General features: G+C 42.6%; 1 protein-coding gene across 1 annotated transcript in view; it reads left to right on the plus strand.

Moving 5' to 3' along the window:
• Nucleotides 1–15,484, plus strand: part of ptprfa (protein tyrosine phosphatase receptor type Fa) — a 221,827-nt gene that overhangs the window by 185,539 nt on the left and 20,804 nt on the right. The window contains exons 23-24 of the mRNA XM_070909026.1: nt 4,266–4,375; nt 7,363–7,460. Coding sequence (XP_070765127.1) covers nt 4,266–4,375; nt 7,363–7,460 — 208 coding nt within the window. The remainder of the gene's footprint in view (nt 1–4,265; nt 4,376–7,362; nt 7,461–15,484) is intronic.

The raw sequence follows: 15,484 nt of genomic DNA on the forward strand, positions 1-15,484 counted from the left end.
CTCTGTCAGGGTCACTTCCTGTTCAGCGGGGCACTGTGTGGCATTCCCGCTGCTGACAACTTGTAAACTAATCCTTTCTTTCTCTGCTGCCTCGTGTTTTTTTTCGTTTTTTCCCCCGTCTGCCTGCTTTCTGTGGATGCAGCAAACAAGAAAGGTTAGTGGCCTCTGTCTGCCCCCCCCCCCCCCCACCCCTCCCATCGCCTCGGCATGCCTCTGAGAATCCCTCTCGCTGTGTAAAACATGTGATGATGCGAGATGACAGATGCTCGTTGTTTATGTTACACTCGCAGAATCACACACTGCCATACCGGCTCCTCTGAGCTGTCTTCTTCAAGCTTTTTTTTTTTTTCTTTTTTTTTTTGTCTATATCAGCCTCAACTGACAAGCGCGCGTGTGTGTGTGTGTGTGTGTGTCTCGTGTGTCGTTGTGTGTGTCGTTGTGTGTGTGTGTGTGTGTGTGTGTGCAAGTTCTTTCGCATGTTTGTTTCTCTGTGTGTCTTGTGTGTTTTCAGCTGTTCAGCTCCGAGTGCTGAGTTCTCAAATCCCGCTGATCTTCCTCTCAGAATAATCCTCCCTTGGTGCCCCCCCCCCCCCCCCCCCCACACACACACACACACACTTGCAAAACATCAAATGCCAAGAGCTGATAAATCCAATCCTGATATCACCTAGAGGCCATAACTGACATCCCAATGACCTTTTTCCCTCCTCTGTTTGTGTTACCTGCCTGACCTGCATAATACACATTGACCGTCTTCACCACTAACACTAACAGAACCGGTCAATTGTAGTTTTTCTGGTTTGTTTTTGAAGAAAAAAAGAAATGGATGCCTGAGCTGCATTATCTGCCATAACAACCAGCTGCTGTCATTGTCATAGAAACAGAAAATGTCAGTGGGACAATGTTTAATTAGTCCTTATCTCTCAAATCAAATTGCTAATTTGTGGCATTAATCCAATTCATTGACAACATCAATACTGGGTTTGTAACCCTAATGAATCATGTTTTAACTGTTACAGGTGACACGGTGAGAACTCTAATATAAGAAAAATATGAACAATTGTAATACAGTTGACAAAACAAAATGATAATAATCGTAATAATACCAAATAAAGATAAATAAATGATAAAAATAAATAAATAAATAAATAAAGATGCGTTCTTAATAGAGTGAAGCCCAGGAAACACATAACCTATACATGCATACACGTCTGTGTGTACATTCATTTCATATTGATGTTGTCATATTATTCAAAGTCAACATTTGTCCTTTTTTTTTGTCCACTATTTGGCGAGGCATTACACCTACTATAAACGAAATCAAAATCTGGACCCATAGGAATTCTCACGATTCATTCTATTTCCCTTTTCACGACTGTTCACATGACCAAAATATGTGGATGACATTTGCACAGATTTCTCCACACACGAATCATATTAAGCATAATTACTTGGGCTTCTTTCAAGCATGTTTTCTCCACACGTGTGAAGCATCACTTTTTTTGCATCGCTATAATGTCCTTTTTTTTCTTTTTTTACAACAATCTTAGAAATTTAAAAACTGTGAATGAAGCAAGTCAAGTGGTGATATAAAGTTCTTCAAATGACTTTTTTGATACCATATCATAACCTAGCAGACCATATATGAAATGTTTCCTGAAAACGGACAGTTTTTATGAGTGCATGGGAAATGAAAGTTCTAGACTGTGACATTGGAAAGCCTGGTCGGCCCAGGTGATGTGGTCTCCTTCAAAGTCCATCAAAGTCACAGTTTTTGGGTGTAATAAAGCATTAGGTTAATAAACAGGACGATCTGAACGCAGCCGTATGCACATCGGTCCCGGTGCTGTGAGAGCTGCATGCAGCACCACAGCTCTGTACCCGCTGCCATTCGCCAACGCTGTCGAAAACCAGGCTGCTTCACCAAATTGCTCAGCCTGTTCGTCATATGGGGAAAATTAGTTATTTTAATAAGCAATGCCAAAATTGGAACCTCCCACCGTAAACCCAGCTGTGGAGACACTCAAGTGGGCACTAGACATTAAACAGGAGGGCCAGCCTGCTCCAACACACTGCGAGATCCACTGCTTCTCTGACTCACACACTGATTTCACTCAATATCTTTTCTTTTTTTTTATCATGAACTTCAATAACAGTATTTCTGAGCCTATATCAAATATATTTCATTCCCTGACCACCATCTACTGTAATGTATAATCACTGTTTACAGCAGCCAGCAGTAAGTATCAAGAGCTCCCTTCATAAGAATGAATTGCAACTGACTTATTCGATGTCCAGAATGTCAAAAGTGTCATCTGAATTTGTTCCCACTGATCTTAAAATTGAATGGTCGTCCCTTATTTTTTAAATCTAGGCATCAGAAATCTGCTTAGCTGTCTGAACATAATATTTTGACTTATTAAATTGTCACATCGTATTTTCAGTGGAGTGACTTCCAAATGAATTATATCACTAATGGGAAACTCTTGGATGGATATGTGATATTAGTTATTAGTGGTGTCCAACTGGGATCCACTCCTGGACCCCTTTTATTTCTCACCTACATCAATGACTTGGTTTCTGCATTTGCATCTTCATTGTACATATCACAGACTCCCACACCTTAAAAGGAAATTCCAGTATTTTTACACCTGGGCCCTATTTTTTTTTTGTTGCAAATTTTGGTGTCTAAATGAGTAATAGCCACCGTAGCAGGCTAATAGCCTGGCAGCCGCGAGCAGGCCGCAATGGCTGCGATGTGATCCTTGCGGGCAACTGCGCCTCAGATTGTTATTCTAAATGTCTGACGACGTTATGGAAAGGATCCGTACAGAGATAGACCTTTTTTGTTCAAGTTCCTTTTTGACCTTCCTGAAACAGAAGTCTTGTGAGAGGTTTGAGTTGTTGCAGGAAGACAACAGTGTTTCTGGACAGACGTCCATAAATCTGTTTGGAATTCGTATAAAATCAGTCTCATAGTCATCATATCATGGGTCATGGGAGCTTTTTTTGTGTCCTCATTTTTTTATAGATATTTCAAACGAACTTTATTTTCAGAAGATGCCTCCTCCCATCACATGCACTAACTCCTTTCGTTTATTTTTATTATGCAAGAGGGCCCCATGAGCTGTTATGGCCTGTTTTTTGGGGGGGTTTTGTGAATAGCTCCCTCATTTTCATTCTAGACTTCAGACCAACTTACATTCATCTGGGCCTCCTGCCATTATATATACACAACCTCCAGCTTTTAAAGGAAATCATGACATTTTCTCCACTGAAAAAGCCAAAAAATTGCACGACAAGGTTTGATGGTACTGGTACGCCACCATTTGTGGCGAGCCTCCCTGTTCTGTGGAGACCCCCCCCCCACCAGGTACCTGCCTATTGACTTTCACTTATATTTAGACTCAGTTTGGATTTTTAAGGAGGGGTTCAAATACAAATCATGTTTCATTATTGGATTCATTCAGCTGCATGGTTAAACTTATTGATGTATGTATGAGGAGTAGAAATGGCAGTAGAAAGCAACTGAATGCAGAAAATGAAGCAGACTAGACAATTCCCAACAACTTCCGATATAAACGACGCCTGCTTCTGGCAATACAAAAACAAATACGAATAAAGTTTTTGTGACATAAACAGATACAGACAAGTACAGCTTTGCATTACAACCTCTAGGTCACTAAGAACATTGCCTACCATCCAAAGACTTCTCAGTCTCAGTGAAAGGAAGCATCCAAGTGCCAGGAAATAGCAATGCAGGACCGTGATAAGTACAATAGCAGTCCTGGATCAGGGCTACGCTGTTACATACTGTACTACTATACTGCAGAAATAGACGACCTTGAGCCTTTCAATAACCTGATGGAGTCCTCCATTTGGGACCAAAAACACAGAATTAACGTTTGCTCTTGTTAAGCGTTATATTCACACAAGTTATTAGTGTGCTGGTGGAGAATTATAGGGAGCAACGTAATTAAAACGCAGTTAAGACTGAAGATGTTGCATTATTCCTTATGGAACAGCATCGTATTTAGTTTCCCCTCATAGCTATGGTCTCATGAAGTCTCATGATAAAAACCTCTCATTATGACAATGAAGCAGAAGGAATTCAAACAGGCAAGCTTGTAGCTATAAAGAGAACATTTTCCCATTACAGGATATAAACTTTTTCAAAAAAATTCCCCTGATTTGCGATGAACTGCTAACTTTCGGGCCGTCGTTTCCTGTCCTAACTTCATCGCGCCACTTCTTCTTTCCCCCAGGAAGCGAACGTCTCCAGCCAAGGACGAGCACATGGCGGGTGTCAAGGACTCACTGCTGGCCCACTCCTCAGACCCTGTGGAGATGAGGAGACTCAACTATCAGACACAAGGCATGGACACACACACACACACACACACATTCACAACTGTCCCCAGCACATAAAAGCTCATATTTATTCATATTGTGGCCGTATTAAATACTGACAGACAGCACATACTGTACCTCAACTACAGAGGGAACCAGGCCTTTATTTGAAACATGCTTCTATGGAGTTGTGAAGTGGGAGGGAGCAATTTTGGGCAACCACTAAAAGCCCCATGTGTTTTTTTTTTTTAGAGGCAGCGTTATATGGCTCACAGTTGGAGCTCTTCTACAGCTGAGATCAGCATACGTCTCATCAGCGCAAACGACTGCACAGCAAAATGTCAGATTTCATTTGGAAAGAACCAGACATTTTCCAATGCAGCCGTTAATCCTCCTGATTTCTCCGACCACACCGGTGGTCAATACTAAAAATGCTGTCAAGGTTAGGGGGGCTTTGATCATGGTCATGCTTTAAAAAAAAAAAAAAGACAGCGTTGACCTTCGGTTGGAAACGAACAGATGTCAGGTGTTTTGTTGATCCCACCTCCCTCCTTGTGCAGACGTTTTGGCCCTGTGAGGTCACCTGACTTCCTCCATTGCTCCCGTCATAATTACTTTTTCTATTACGAAACCCTGCAACTTGTTTTCCTTTTTTACATCGTGGGTCTGTAACTCTCTTTCTCTGTTTACCTCTTTGTCCTCCTGTCTTACGGTTTCACTGATTGTTACTTTTTCATCTCTCCAATACAACTACTTCTCTTATCTCTCTCTCCCACCTGTCTCTCAGTGGGAGGATTTTGAACTCACAGTTTGTCACTCTTTTTTTTTTTTTTTTTTTTCTCCTCGTCCACGTTCCACTCTCGATCAGATGGGTGGCATTTACCTCTGGTAGCAGTAGGAGGGAATTTGGCAGATGTTGTTTACGCCAACATAAATTCGTCAACTCATTCGGCTGCCAACTCTTCAGTGAACGCTCACTTGGTGGCCTAGAAGCCTCTGAAACTTCCAGTTTATTCACAACAAACACAAACAAACTGACAGATGATATCGCCTTTGCTCATGAAATGGAGTCAAAACTGTGAACTGTGAAAGACATTTTACTTTACTAACTAATTAGTACCAACATAGTTACTTTCGTTATTTTACTTTAGAATTTCAAATGCACAACTTTTTTGTACTGTTGTGAGTTGAATGTAATACATGTTCAACAGAAAATACTTTTTGGTAATATTTGAAAATAGTTGATGTGAAAAGGTTTAGCGAAAAGTAAACGACAATATATTCCATTGTCATTTCCATGTGAAGTCATGGTAAGTGTTTTATAAAAGACTGCATTACCCATGATTATTGAGACCAGTAAGGATGACACAAAGTTTATGCTTTAAGTCGGGTGTGTTCCAGAAAAAGCCCCCCATCCCAGAATGATAATGGTTTGAGCCAGACCTTTCTCCAGCGCTAGGGTGACCAGGTGTCCCCCTTTTATGAGGGACTGCACAGCATTTTTATCCCACGTCCCACATATTGAGACGACGCCAACGCATTTTGATTGAAGGCAAAACCACTGCTGCAGGGAAGGCTTGTTTTATGTCAGTCGAACCGCGCAAAACGTGCAGGTCAAGTGCAGGTCGACCTGTCACCGCCTTTGCTGCCTGCGCCGCGGCCGACGGGAAAAATTGCGAGTCAGCACGAAGTCACAAGCTATGCGGGTTGAGGCAGAATACGATGGAAACTGCCACGGAGAAAAGGAAATGCAGCTACAAACTGACAAAGACTGGGAAACTACCTATAACTTGGATGAAGCCGGTGGAAGTCGATTATTTTTCTGTTTCACATGTGAGGAAAAAAGCACAAATGCTACTGGTTGGTAAGGTAGTGATGTCATGCTGACATACTCACAATGACGGTGTTAAATTGCAGAGTTCACCTTTTCTACACTATATGCATAGACGGGACATCACTTTTTCGGGGCGGAATTGTGTTGAACAGAAACATAATGCGACCGCGCCTTTAGGTCAGTGGTTCCCAACCTTTTTATTTTTTTGGGGGGCTCGTGACCCCTTCAAATGAAGCCACACCCCACTTCCCAGATTGCATTTGTTTACTGGCTGTGACCCGTTCGTCCAATAAGTTTTACAGGTAAAAAAAAAAAAAAAGATCTGGTAATTCACAAGAACAAGAAGATTAAAGGAAAGTCTGAGAATTAAACATAATCATATCCTCCTAAACATCATTCCTTGTGACCCCTTGTGGGGGTCCCAAACCCCCAGGTTGGGAGCCACTGCTTTAGGTAGCTGGCAAATTGGCCGCCGACCAATGAGCAAAGCTAAACGCACGTACAGCTCTGTTATCAGCGCTCCCTGTGTTCTTTTCTTTTCTCCGTCTTCTCCTAACTGACACCTGTGCTGTTTGTTTTGCCTGCTCTCCCCCCCCCCCCCCCCCCCACAGGTTCCAGTGCCCTCAGTTGCCCGAACACTCCAAGTTAGTTTTCATTCCTCTTGTGTTTTACTAATGTTTTCTCCCATCCCGGCCTCCTCCTGCCCTTTCTGTTTTCACATTGCAGCCATTTGAACTAGAGCCCTCTTATTTAACCCCATCACTGCCTCCTCCTCTCATGTTCTGTCCCTGACAAGCCATTCACACCAAATGGTTGAAATACAGTAGAAGGACATCAGTAAATCAAAGACATACAGAAAGAAATGTCAGTGTAAGATGCTGCGGGTACTCTTACACCCCAAACACCCCCCCCCCCCCCCCCACGACACCTTCCCACTCACCTATTGCTTTATGAGATCTCTTTAACCGACCAGCATGCTCTTTGACGCTCACATCACCAGTGTGGTTATAGAATGCTGTTGAAGAGCTGCACAGTCACACGTCATCCCTCTGCACGCCACACAGCGCTCTCACTGTCACCCCCCCCCCCACGCATCACTGTGCCCTGTGTGTGTGTGTGTGTGTGTGTGTGTGTGTGTGTGAGATGGACTGTACTTAACACTTATCCTCTCGCTGCAGGGATGAGGGAGCATCCTCCCATTGCTATCTGTGACCTGGCAGACCATATAGAGAGACTCAAGGCCAACGACGGTCTGCGCTTCTCTCAGGAATATGAGGTAACTCTTCCTTCTTCTTATGAATGGCTTTTAAGTGAAGCAACACACACTTTTTCTCTTTTTGTTTGAGCTAGTTTTTTCGGAAGAATCTCGAAGAAATACTAAGAAAGGGCTCATTCCTGTGGTGTTTATGTTTGAGAACCAATCAGCTTCCCCTCTAAGTGATTGAATTTGTGTTGGGATCACGTCATATTATCAGACAGGGCTTTTACTAATACTGTCTTGTTGTTGTTTTGTTGTCTACCTTAGAGTGAATTAACCAGTGAAAACTCAAAGTTGTGTATATATATATATACACAATACATATACATTAGTGTGGCATGGTGGCGCAGTGGTTATCACAGGATAAAGCAACTTACAGGAGTTTAAAAACACTGTTGCGTGCTGACCTGGACCTGGAGTGATCTGTCAAAACCCGGCACAGGTCCGGCTGAACTGCAGCCACACTGCAGCTTAACCGAATGCATGAGGTAGTTACCTAAAGATCTGCCCGACGCTGTGTGTTTCAGAGGTTTCATTTTTTATGTTTTGCTGTTTCACTATAGGTCAAAAAATGAAATGGCACACAGCCCTATGGACATACCAGAACCTCAAACGTTCGTGGGATGCGCTCATGTGTCCTAAATCCTGTTTCCTGTTCCCAGTAGCCGATCTCACAGGCCTTCATCTTCTCTTGCATTGATTGTTGCAATTCATTATTTACTAGCCACAAGGCTTTTACAAGCCCTCCATGGTTTGGCTTTGTAACACGTTATTCTGTGCCAAGGCCCCTCAGGTCTGGCAACCAAGTACTGCGTAAAGGTCCGCGTCCGGCGGGGCCATTCAGAAAAGGCTATGAAACCCAGTAGGACTGACATAATGTCAAGTTTTGGACCATTCTGGCACACCACCGAATTTACACATTACTGTGAGATTAGGGACCGGTTTCACAAAGATAGTCTTTGACAACGGCTTAGGTCCAATGGTCAGACTTAGATGTATAAATTCATCTGTTGCACAAAGCTGTCTAGTTCTGAGGTAGGACTCATTTGTCATGAATATTGGGTAAATTAAGACTTAAAAAAAACATGGCTGACAGAGCAACCACGTCAAACCGCTCTGCTCCATTCACTCAGCAGCAAACTGTGAGCCGTTGCTTCAAGTTTGACCACTTTCTTATGCATCTCTTGCAAGTCCCACAACGTTATGGAAATCTCTTCCGCTAATTATAATACAGAGCAAGAAGCGAATGACAAACACTCTCGTGGTGTAAGATGTTTTTTTTCAAAGCCAGTATTTACATTTTCTTGATTTATTAAAGCTGATGATGTTCTAAATGTTTTTTTTAATCTTCTCTTTTTCTTCTTTTTTTTTTTTTTATGAGATGCATCATTTTAGTGCCAAATTAAAGAAAAACATTTCTTCTTGTCAAGATAAAATGCCTCTGAAAACGGCAACTCTGGGACTGTAAAGAGTTTTTCTTGTTTCAGTCAGGACAGGGATGAATATACTGTATATTTTGCCCATGCCCATCTGGAAAAATCAACATTCTATTTTCTCACTAAAAGACCTCACATTTTCCCGACCCTGCTTTTTTTCCCCTTGAGATGTTTCTACTCATGTATAGAGCTGGCTTACAATTGCAAAGTTAAAAGTTCAGCATTGGTAAAAAAATAAATAAAAATAAAATAAAATAAAAATAAAAATAAAAAGAAGGATGCTGCTAAGTATGCATAAATTCTCTGCCTCCTTTCCAAGAATAATATCCCACTGCTTTTACCTACTGTAAAAGCCAGTGAGGGATTACGGCTTGTTGATGTCCTACAAAAGGAAGGTAATTTGCATTTAAAGTGGTGAATTTCCAAGCGGATAAAACCAGGCCAGACGGGTGCACTGTTTATATACAGCAGAAGGAAGGGGGCATATAAATTATGAAATGGCAACTGAATCATCGTTTCTACCTTTCCCTGTTTTTTTTACTTACCCAGTGTTATGACACGGAGGGAACTTGTCGGAGGCAGGTTGTTTGCCGAACAAGATAGCATTCAAATCCCGATTAGAATATTTACTGAAGTCCCGCTTCAAACGTTGGGCAGCTGTTAAAAATGTGTTTTGACGGGAATGTTCCGCTGAAACAAATGACATGTTCGGGATTGGATGATACTAAGCCACATCTCCAATGATAAGCACGCTTATTTGTATTTACTTCTCGAATAATGAAAATGTATATCTTGCTTATGATCATACAAGCTCTTATTTTGAAAACCAAAAACATGATTCCAGTGACGATTGTTTTGTCATTTCAACATGTCTTTGTAGTACATGTTACATGTGGTGTGTTTTTACATTTGTGAAATATACACACATCATACGTTTTGTAAAATAAACGGTGGGCCAGTCTAGTTGTTTCAGATAAATATATACTTTTTAACAAATTGTAATACTCAGTGTGCTTTTGCTGTCAGTTGCTCACCTTATTCAATCAAGGACGGCTCGAGCCTTCAAAGGAATTGCTGTTTGCCAACATATGTCAAACTTAGCTGTTCTTGGGTTATTCCTATGCCTATTCTTGATCTCACTGAATTCCTCACTTAACCCATAAGAACCCTCAAAGGAAGATTATGGGGAATACACCACAGACCAAGTGGACCACATTGAAGACATTTGTGATGGGGTTTTTTTTATACTACCCCTTAATATCAAAGATCTGTGATGTTACATATACATTACATTGGGCGTTTATGGTCAATTTGTTTTATTGTTTTATATTAATTTGTTCAAGAAATATGGTCAAAACAGGTTGACTGTATACAGGATACACTGTCAAAGCATTAGAATCGTTAAATGGGTTTTAACTTAGCTTTAGTATCAAAATACAGGCTTTTGTGTGTTACACTGGTGTCACCATGGGTTCTTATGGGTTAACATCGACTTTAATGTGTTGTCATTTTTTTTATGCAAAGCCAACATGGACATAAATTGGAGTAAGATGGGTTCACTCTCCTGTTTCGCCAGAGAATGAACCAGATACATAATTGTATGTGCTACAACAGGGTCCGCTTGATTTCAGGAAGAAACCTTCCAGTTGATGAGGGGGAAAAATACATTTACAGCCTATATTTTAGTTAAAGGGGGGGGGGGGGGGTTGAAAAGACTTTTCGATTATCAAATTTTAAAAGGTCATTAATTAACTATGGTAGAGCCTTACTGGACTTCATTTGGAGTGAGAATGTGATCTACACGAAGAAGAGGAAAAGACCTAAATGCAGTTAAAGAAGTAAAAGGCATGCATGTAGAAATCTGCAGTCTGGACCGCTACTTAATCACTCAGGAAGCAGACAGGTCCATCATTCTTAGCTGAAGTTAAGGGGACTAGAATCAGATTTCTAGACCTGTTCTATATGAAGTGCCCTGAGATAACTTCTGCTATGATTTGGCGCGATATGAATAATGTTGAATTGAATTGAATTTGTTTTGACCCATCCATTCATTTCCGTGGGCAGCTCCATTTACCATTTTTTGGCCCCTTATGCGAGTTTGGGTGGTGGTGGCAGCAGGCTAAATCAAGGCTGTCCAGATATCAGTCTCTCCAGCCACATCCTCCCGCTTTACCTGGGGGACCCCAACATGTCCTGGGATCTCCTTCTAGTTGTATAGTGCCCAGAAAACTTCCACAAAGCGGCAGTGGTTCTGGTCTCTATGGGTGAACCTAGCGTTGCGAAGGAAACTCATTTTGGCCACTTGTATCCACAGTATCGTTGTTTCGGGCACTACCCAAAGCTCACAACCATGGGAACTGACTGGTAGATTGAGAGCTTCACCTTCAGATTCAGCCCCCCCCCCCCCCCCCCCCCGTCACCACAACAGTCTAGAACAACACCCACATTACTGCTTTTGTTGCAGTAATCCAATATTAAACTTGCGTTCCATCTTACCGTCACTTGTGAGCAAACCTCCTTCACTTGGGGCACTTGGGGACTTAGCTTAGCCAGTGTGCGCCAGATGTCACAGGTCGATGAATCCATTACGACCACGTCATCCACAAAAAGGAGAGAGGCCATCCTGACGCCACCAATCCAGACACCCCTGGCCCCTGGAGGTGCCTTAATATTCCGTCCATTAAAATCCCAAACAGTATCAGTGACAAGGCACAACCCTGGCAGAGTCCATTACCCACTGAGAACAGGCTTGACGTCCACTCGAGAATATGGATTCATCTCTTGCTCCACTTACACAGGGACTGGATGTCTCATAGCAACACCCCCAGCACTGTGTATTCTGTCGGCACTCTCCACAAGACAACCCTGAGGGACATTCATTAACCTTCTCCAAGTCCCAAAAATGTCGCACGCTGAATGTTTGTACCCCAAGGTACACACATGGTTCTGCTTTTTTAAATGAGTGCAGCAAACGGTTGGTTCGGATGTAGGTTTGCCCTTAGTCTCTGCTAATAATCAAGACTTAGAACTCAATAAACTTTGATGTGGAGACTTTCAATGACAGAGGCAATAGGTCTCTCACTCTCAGACAGACAGACACACACACACACTCTGTACGTCCTCCTGTGTCCTGTTGCATAGGAGCTAGCGGCCATTAGTCCATAGTAAGAGCAGCAGGGCTTGAAATGAAAAGCTGATAATGGCTGTGTTTAAAATGAGACCTGCCAGAGGATGTCACAGCTTGTTACATCTGATAAATGAGACAGTCCGTTTGGGGACTACTGGAGACCACTTCATGTACTGCATATGGCCTCTATAACAGCAATTCTCTTCATTACATAATAGTGATTACATCTATTTCGTAGCCGTATCGACGCAGTGCAACTTAAGAAAACACGTGCAAATAGACACGACACAAGGACCTTCACCTATTTGAGGACACAAGTGCGCAGCATTTCAAAACAAAATTGCAAAGTGGGGAATGCTGGGACATGCTTGTTGTCGCCTTGGTTTGAAGTTATTGAAGTCGCCTGTCTGTAAGTGGTGTTGGAAAATGAGCTAAAATTCGGGTTGGACAACAAGTGTGTCCCGGTCGTGTCCGGGCACGTTCAGCGTCTCCTAGAAACAGTTTCCGTCGTCGTCTGCTACCCTCTGCTTTGGCAGGAATACTGTCCATGCTGCCGCTATTATTAATGTTTATTTCAGGATGGACAACATGTCCCAGACTACATTATAACCGTCTCCTTATATGGCCGAATATTCTCATTGGGCCAATGCATGGAAACATACACAAACACAGTGAGCTCATACACATTCACACGCATTTTACAAAATAACATACGTATGGGGACTGATCTCATTTTGAAGATAATTCTGTATCAACAATAGGAGTGACACGTCGACACTTGCCAATGTTCTGTTTTGCAGTTGATCACCAGTCCCAACAGGAACCTAGTCACTGTGCCGCAGTGCCTTTCACTGCAAACTGGGGTTTTTTTTGTGGATTCTGTTACCAGCTCAGCAGGAGTGCTAGTGTGTGTGTGACAACGAGGGATTTGATCATTTGAAGATCAACCAAAAGAAACAACCAAAACCAACACCAGCTGCCTACTGAGTAGAAATGTCTGTAACCTAATGCTAGGTTTGTGTATGGCCATGCTCACTGAAGTCATGATTGCGAGGCAGTTTTGCATTAATACGTTTTGGCTATACTCCAGTAGACAAGGGTATGCACAACAAAATATGTTGTTTCTCATTGCCTTACAAAACGATCCATATTAGTGTTTCCTGATGTGATGTCCTTATCTGCAGGACGACATGGTTTATCAGCGCCTTCCAAAACGGTTACAAATGGCCGTGATTCGTTTGATCATTTCCTGAACTGCCACTGCTATGGATAAGGGTTTGTTAAGTTTAGGCATGAAACTACATGGCGAAGGTTAGGAAACGATCTTGGTTGTGGCCATGGTTAAAAGAAATCAATGTCGGAATGTTCGTAGGAAACAGGAAACGTCAAAGTCCGAGCCTACAATAACCCGTCCATCCACTCCGACCTCCTTTGTACAAGGTTACTGACAGGCAAGAGTCACGCAGCACTGCACCGTAGTGCTTTGCATCTAGGACACTCTTTGCAAGTTATTTATACGCTCCAATGACAAATCAAATCAAGTTTATTTTCACATACACAATCATACACAGTACAACTTCTAGTGAAGTACGTTCTCTGCATTTAACCCATCATAAGTGACCAACCCTAGTTCTAAGCCAGAGCCTTGGTCAAGGGCACTGATAGGAGAATTAACCTAATATACATGTTTTTGAGTCCCCGAAGAAAACCCACACAAATATGGGAGGAACATGCAAACTCCACACGGAAAGAACCCCTGCACCTTCTGGTCTGCAATTTGGTTTGCTTGATAAGGACACAACAGAAAAGTGGAATTCCCCACACACCATCAGTGCCTTGAAGCATAACTGATGGGTTTTCATGCGCTGGTTTACTCTGCTACATCTCCACATAGCTTTAGGAGACTGTCTTCCCCAAGAAAAACAACAGAATCAGTCGTTTCGGCCAGTGCTCCGACGCGATATCTGTTTACGTTCAGGTCACAAAGCCCTCTAGTGGGGAGCAAGGGAGGAAGTCAGGGGACATTGTTATAGAGCGGCAACGTCTGCGTAGGGAAGACAAAATGGAAGGGTCAAGAAAATGTCGGACCTTTAACATGAGAGACCACTTGTTTTTTTTGTCCTCGAACCTTAGCTATGCTGTTATTACCGTAACCATGACGACGAAGGTCCACCAACCTTAATGTAGTCATTTTAACCCAAACACAAAGTACCTAATTTAACCCAAATCATGAAACCTAATCGATTCATTACGACGTGTTGGGTTTCACTGTACGGCGAGCAAGTATGACAGACGTGCTTATATTCAGTTCATTTGTATTTTGTGTTTGTTGTCTAAGGTAGGCATCGCAAGGCATTTGAAGTTACAGAGAGTCTCAGATAAATACACAAATCCACATGCTTTCACGCCTGGCTGTTCCTCTCTCAGTGTTAACCTGCTTTGTGTGCTTTTTGTTGGTGGAACTGCAACTCCGTGAGTGTGATTAAACTGACATGCTGGATAACTGATCTACCCGTCGGCAGAGCACATTAGCAGTAATGTGAATGGTTTGTCAGTGCAGCGCGGTGGAAGCGTTACCTAACAGGCTGTTAAATAAGATGTGCATTCAACCTCTTTCTATATTGTCATTATTATCAGTTGTAGACCAGGGGGCTGAGCAGCCGGTCGGGCCAGTCAGGGGGAAAAGCAGCAGGATATTAGGAGTCCTCGTCGCCGCTTCATTTTGCCTGCGCATGTGTGTGTTTGTTCTCCAGATGATGTAAGATAAGTAGCAGGAGCGTGAAAGGTCAATTATGAAAAACAATCCCCGCAATCATGTCATCTATTCGGCTAAACCTGCGCCTGCATTCACAGCCAGCGACCGTTAGTGAAAACCTGTCTGGCTCATATCAGCACACACTCCGCCACCGCTGGAACACAAGGCACGGCTTTCCACCTCACACACAGCGAGGATTTCATTCATGAAGACAAACAGATAAAGCATCTTTTTCATCATCTGTTGTAATCTCATGCTTCTTTGTGTAGAAACACAAAGAGAAATCACATCAAAATGAGAATGTCTGCAGTTCAGAGCTGTCTGTTGCATACTATAGCAACGTTCTTGCAATTTGAGAAGAGACTCAAATGAAAGTAGTATGAATTCTTGACGTAAAGAAACAATAAGTGTAGACTATTGACAAAATGACTACACCCTGTTGTCCATGTGGATCAAAACATGTTTCCCACTCTCTGCCACTGTTGGCTATATTGAGAAATACAATCCACCACAAGTCCTCATCGGTTCACTTTTGACAGCGGCCCACCAACACTCAACCTAATGTTTGCTATGGGGGAAACGTCCACCCAAGACCAGTGACCCAAAACCTTACTGTATCGCTTTCCCTTCATCACTGGGTCTGTTCTTTGTTAATATCAGGCACTGAGCTGGTGGGTGGAAGGCTGGAGGGGATTTTAGGAGTGTCCAAACAGTCCAGTGTTTA

This window comes from Enoplosus armatus, chromosome 7 (genome assembly GCF_043641665.1).
Source record: "Enoplosus armatus isolate fEnoArm2 chromosome 7, fEnoArm2.hap1, whole genome shotgun sequence".
NCBI classification, from domain to species: Eukaryota; Metazoa; Chordata; class Actinopteri; order Centrarchiformes; family Enoplosidae; genus Enoplosus; species Enoplosus armatus.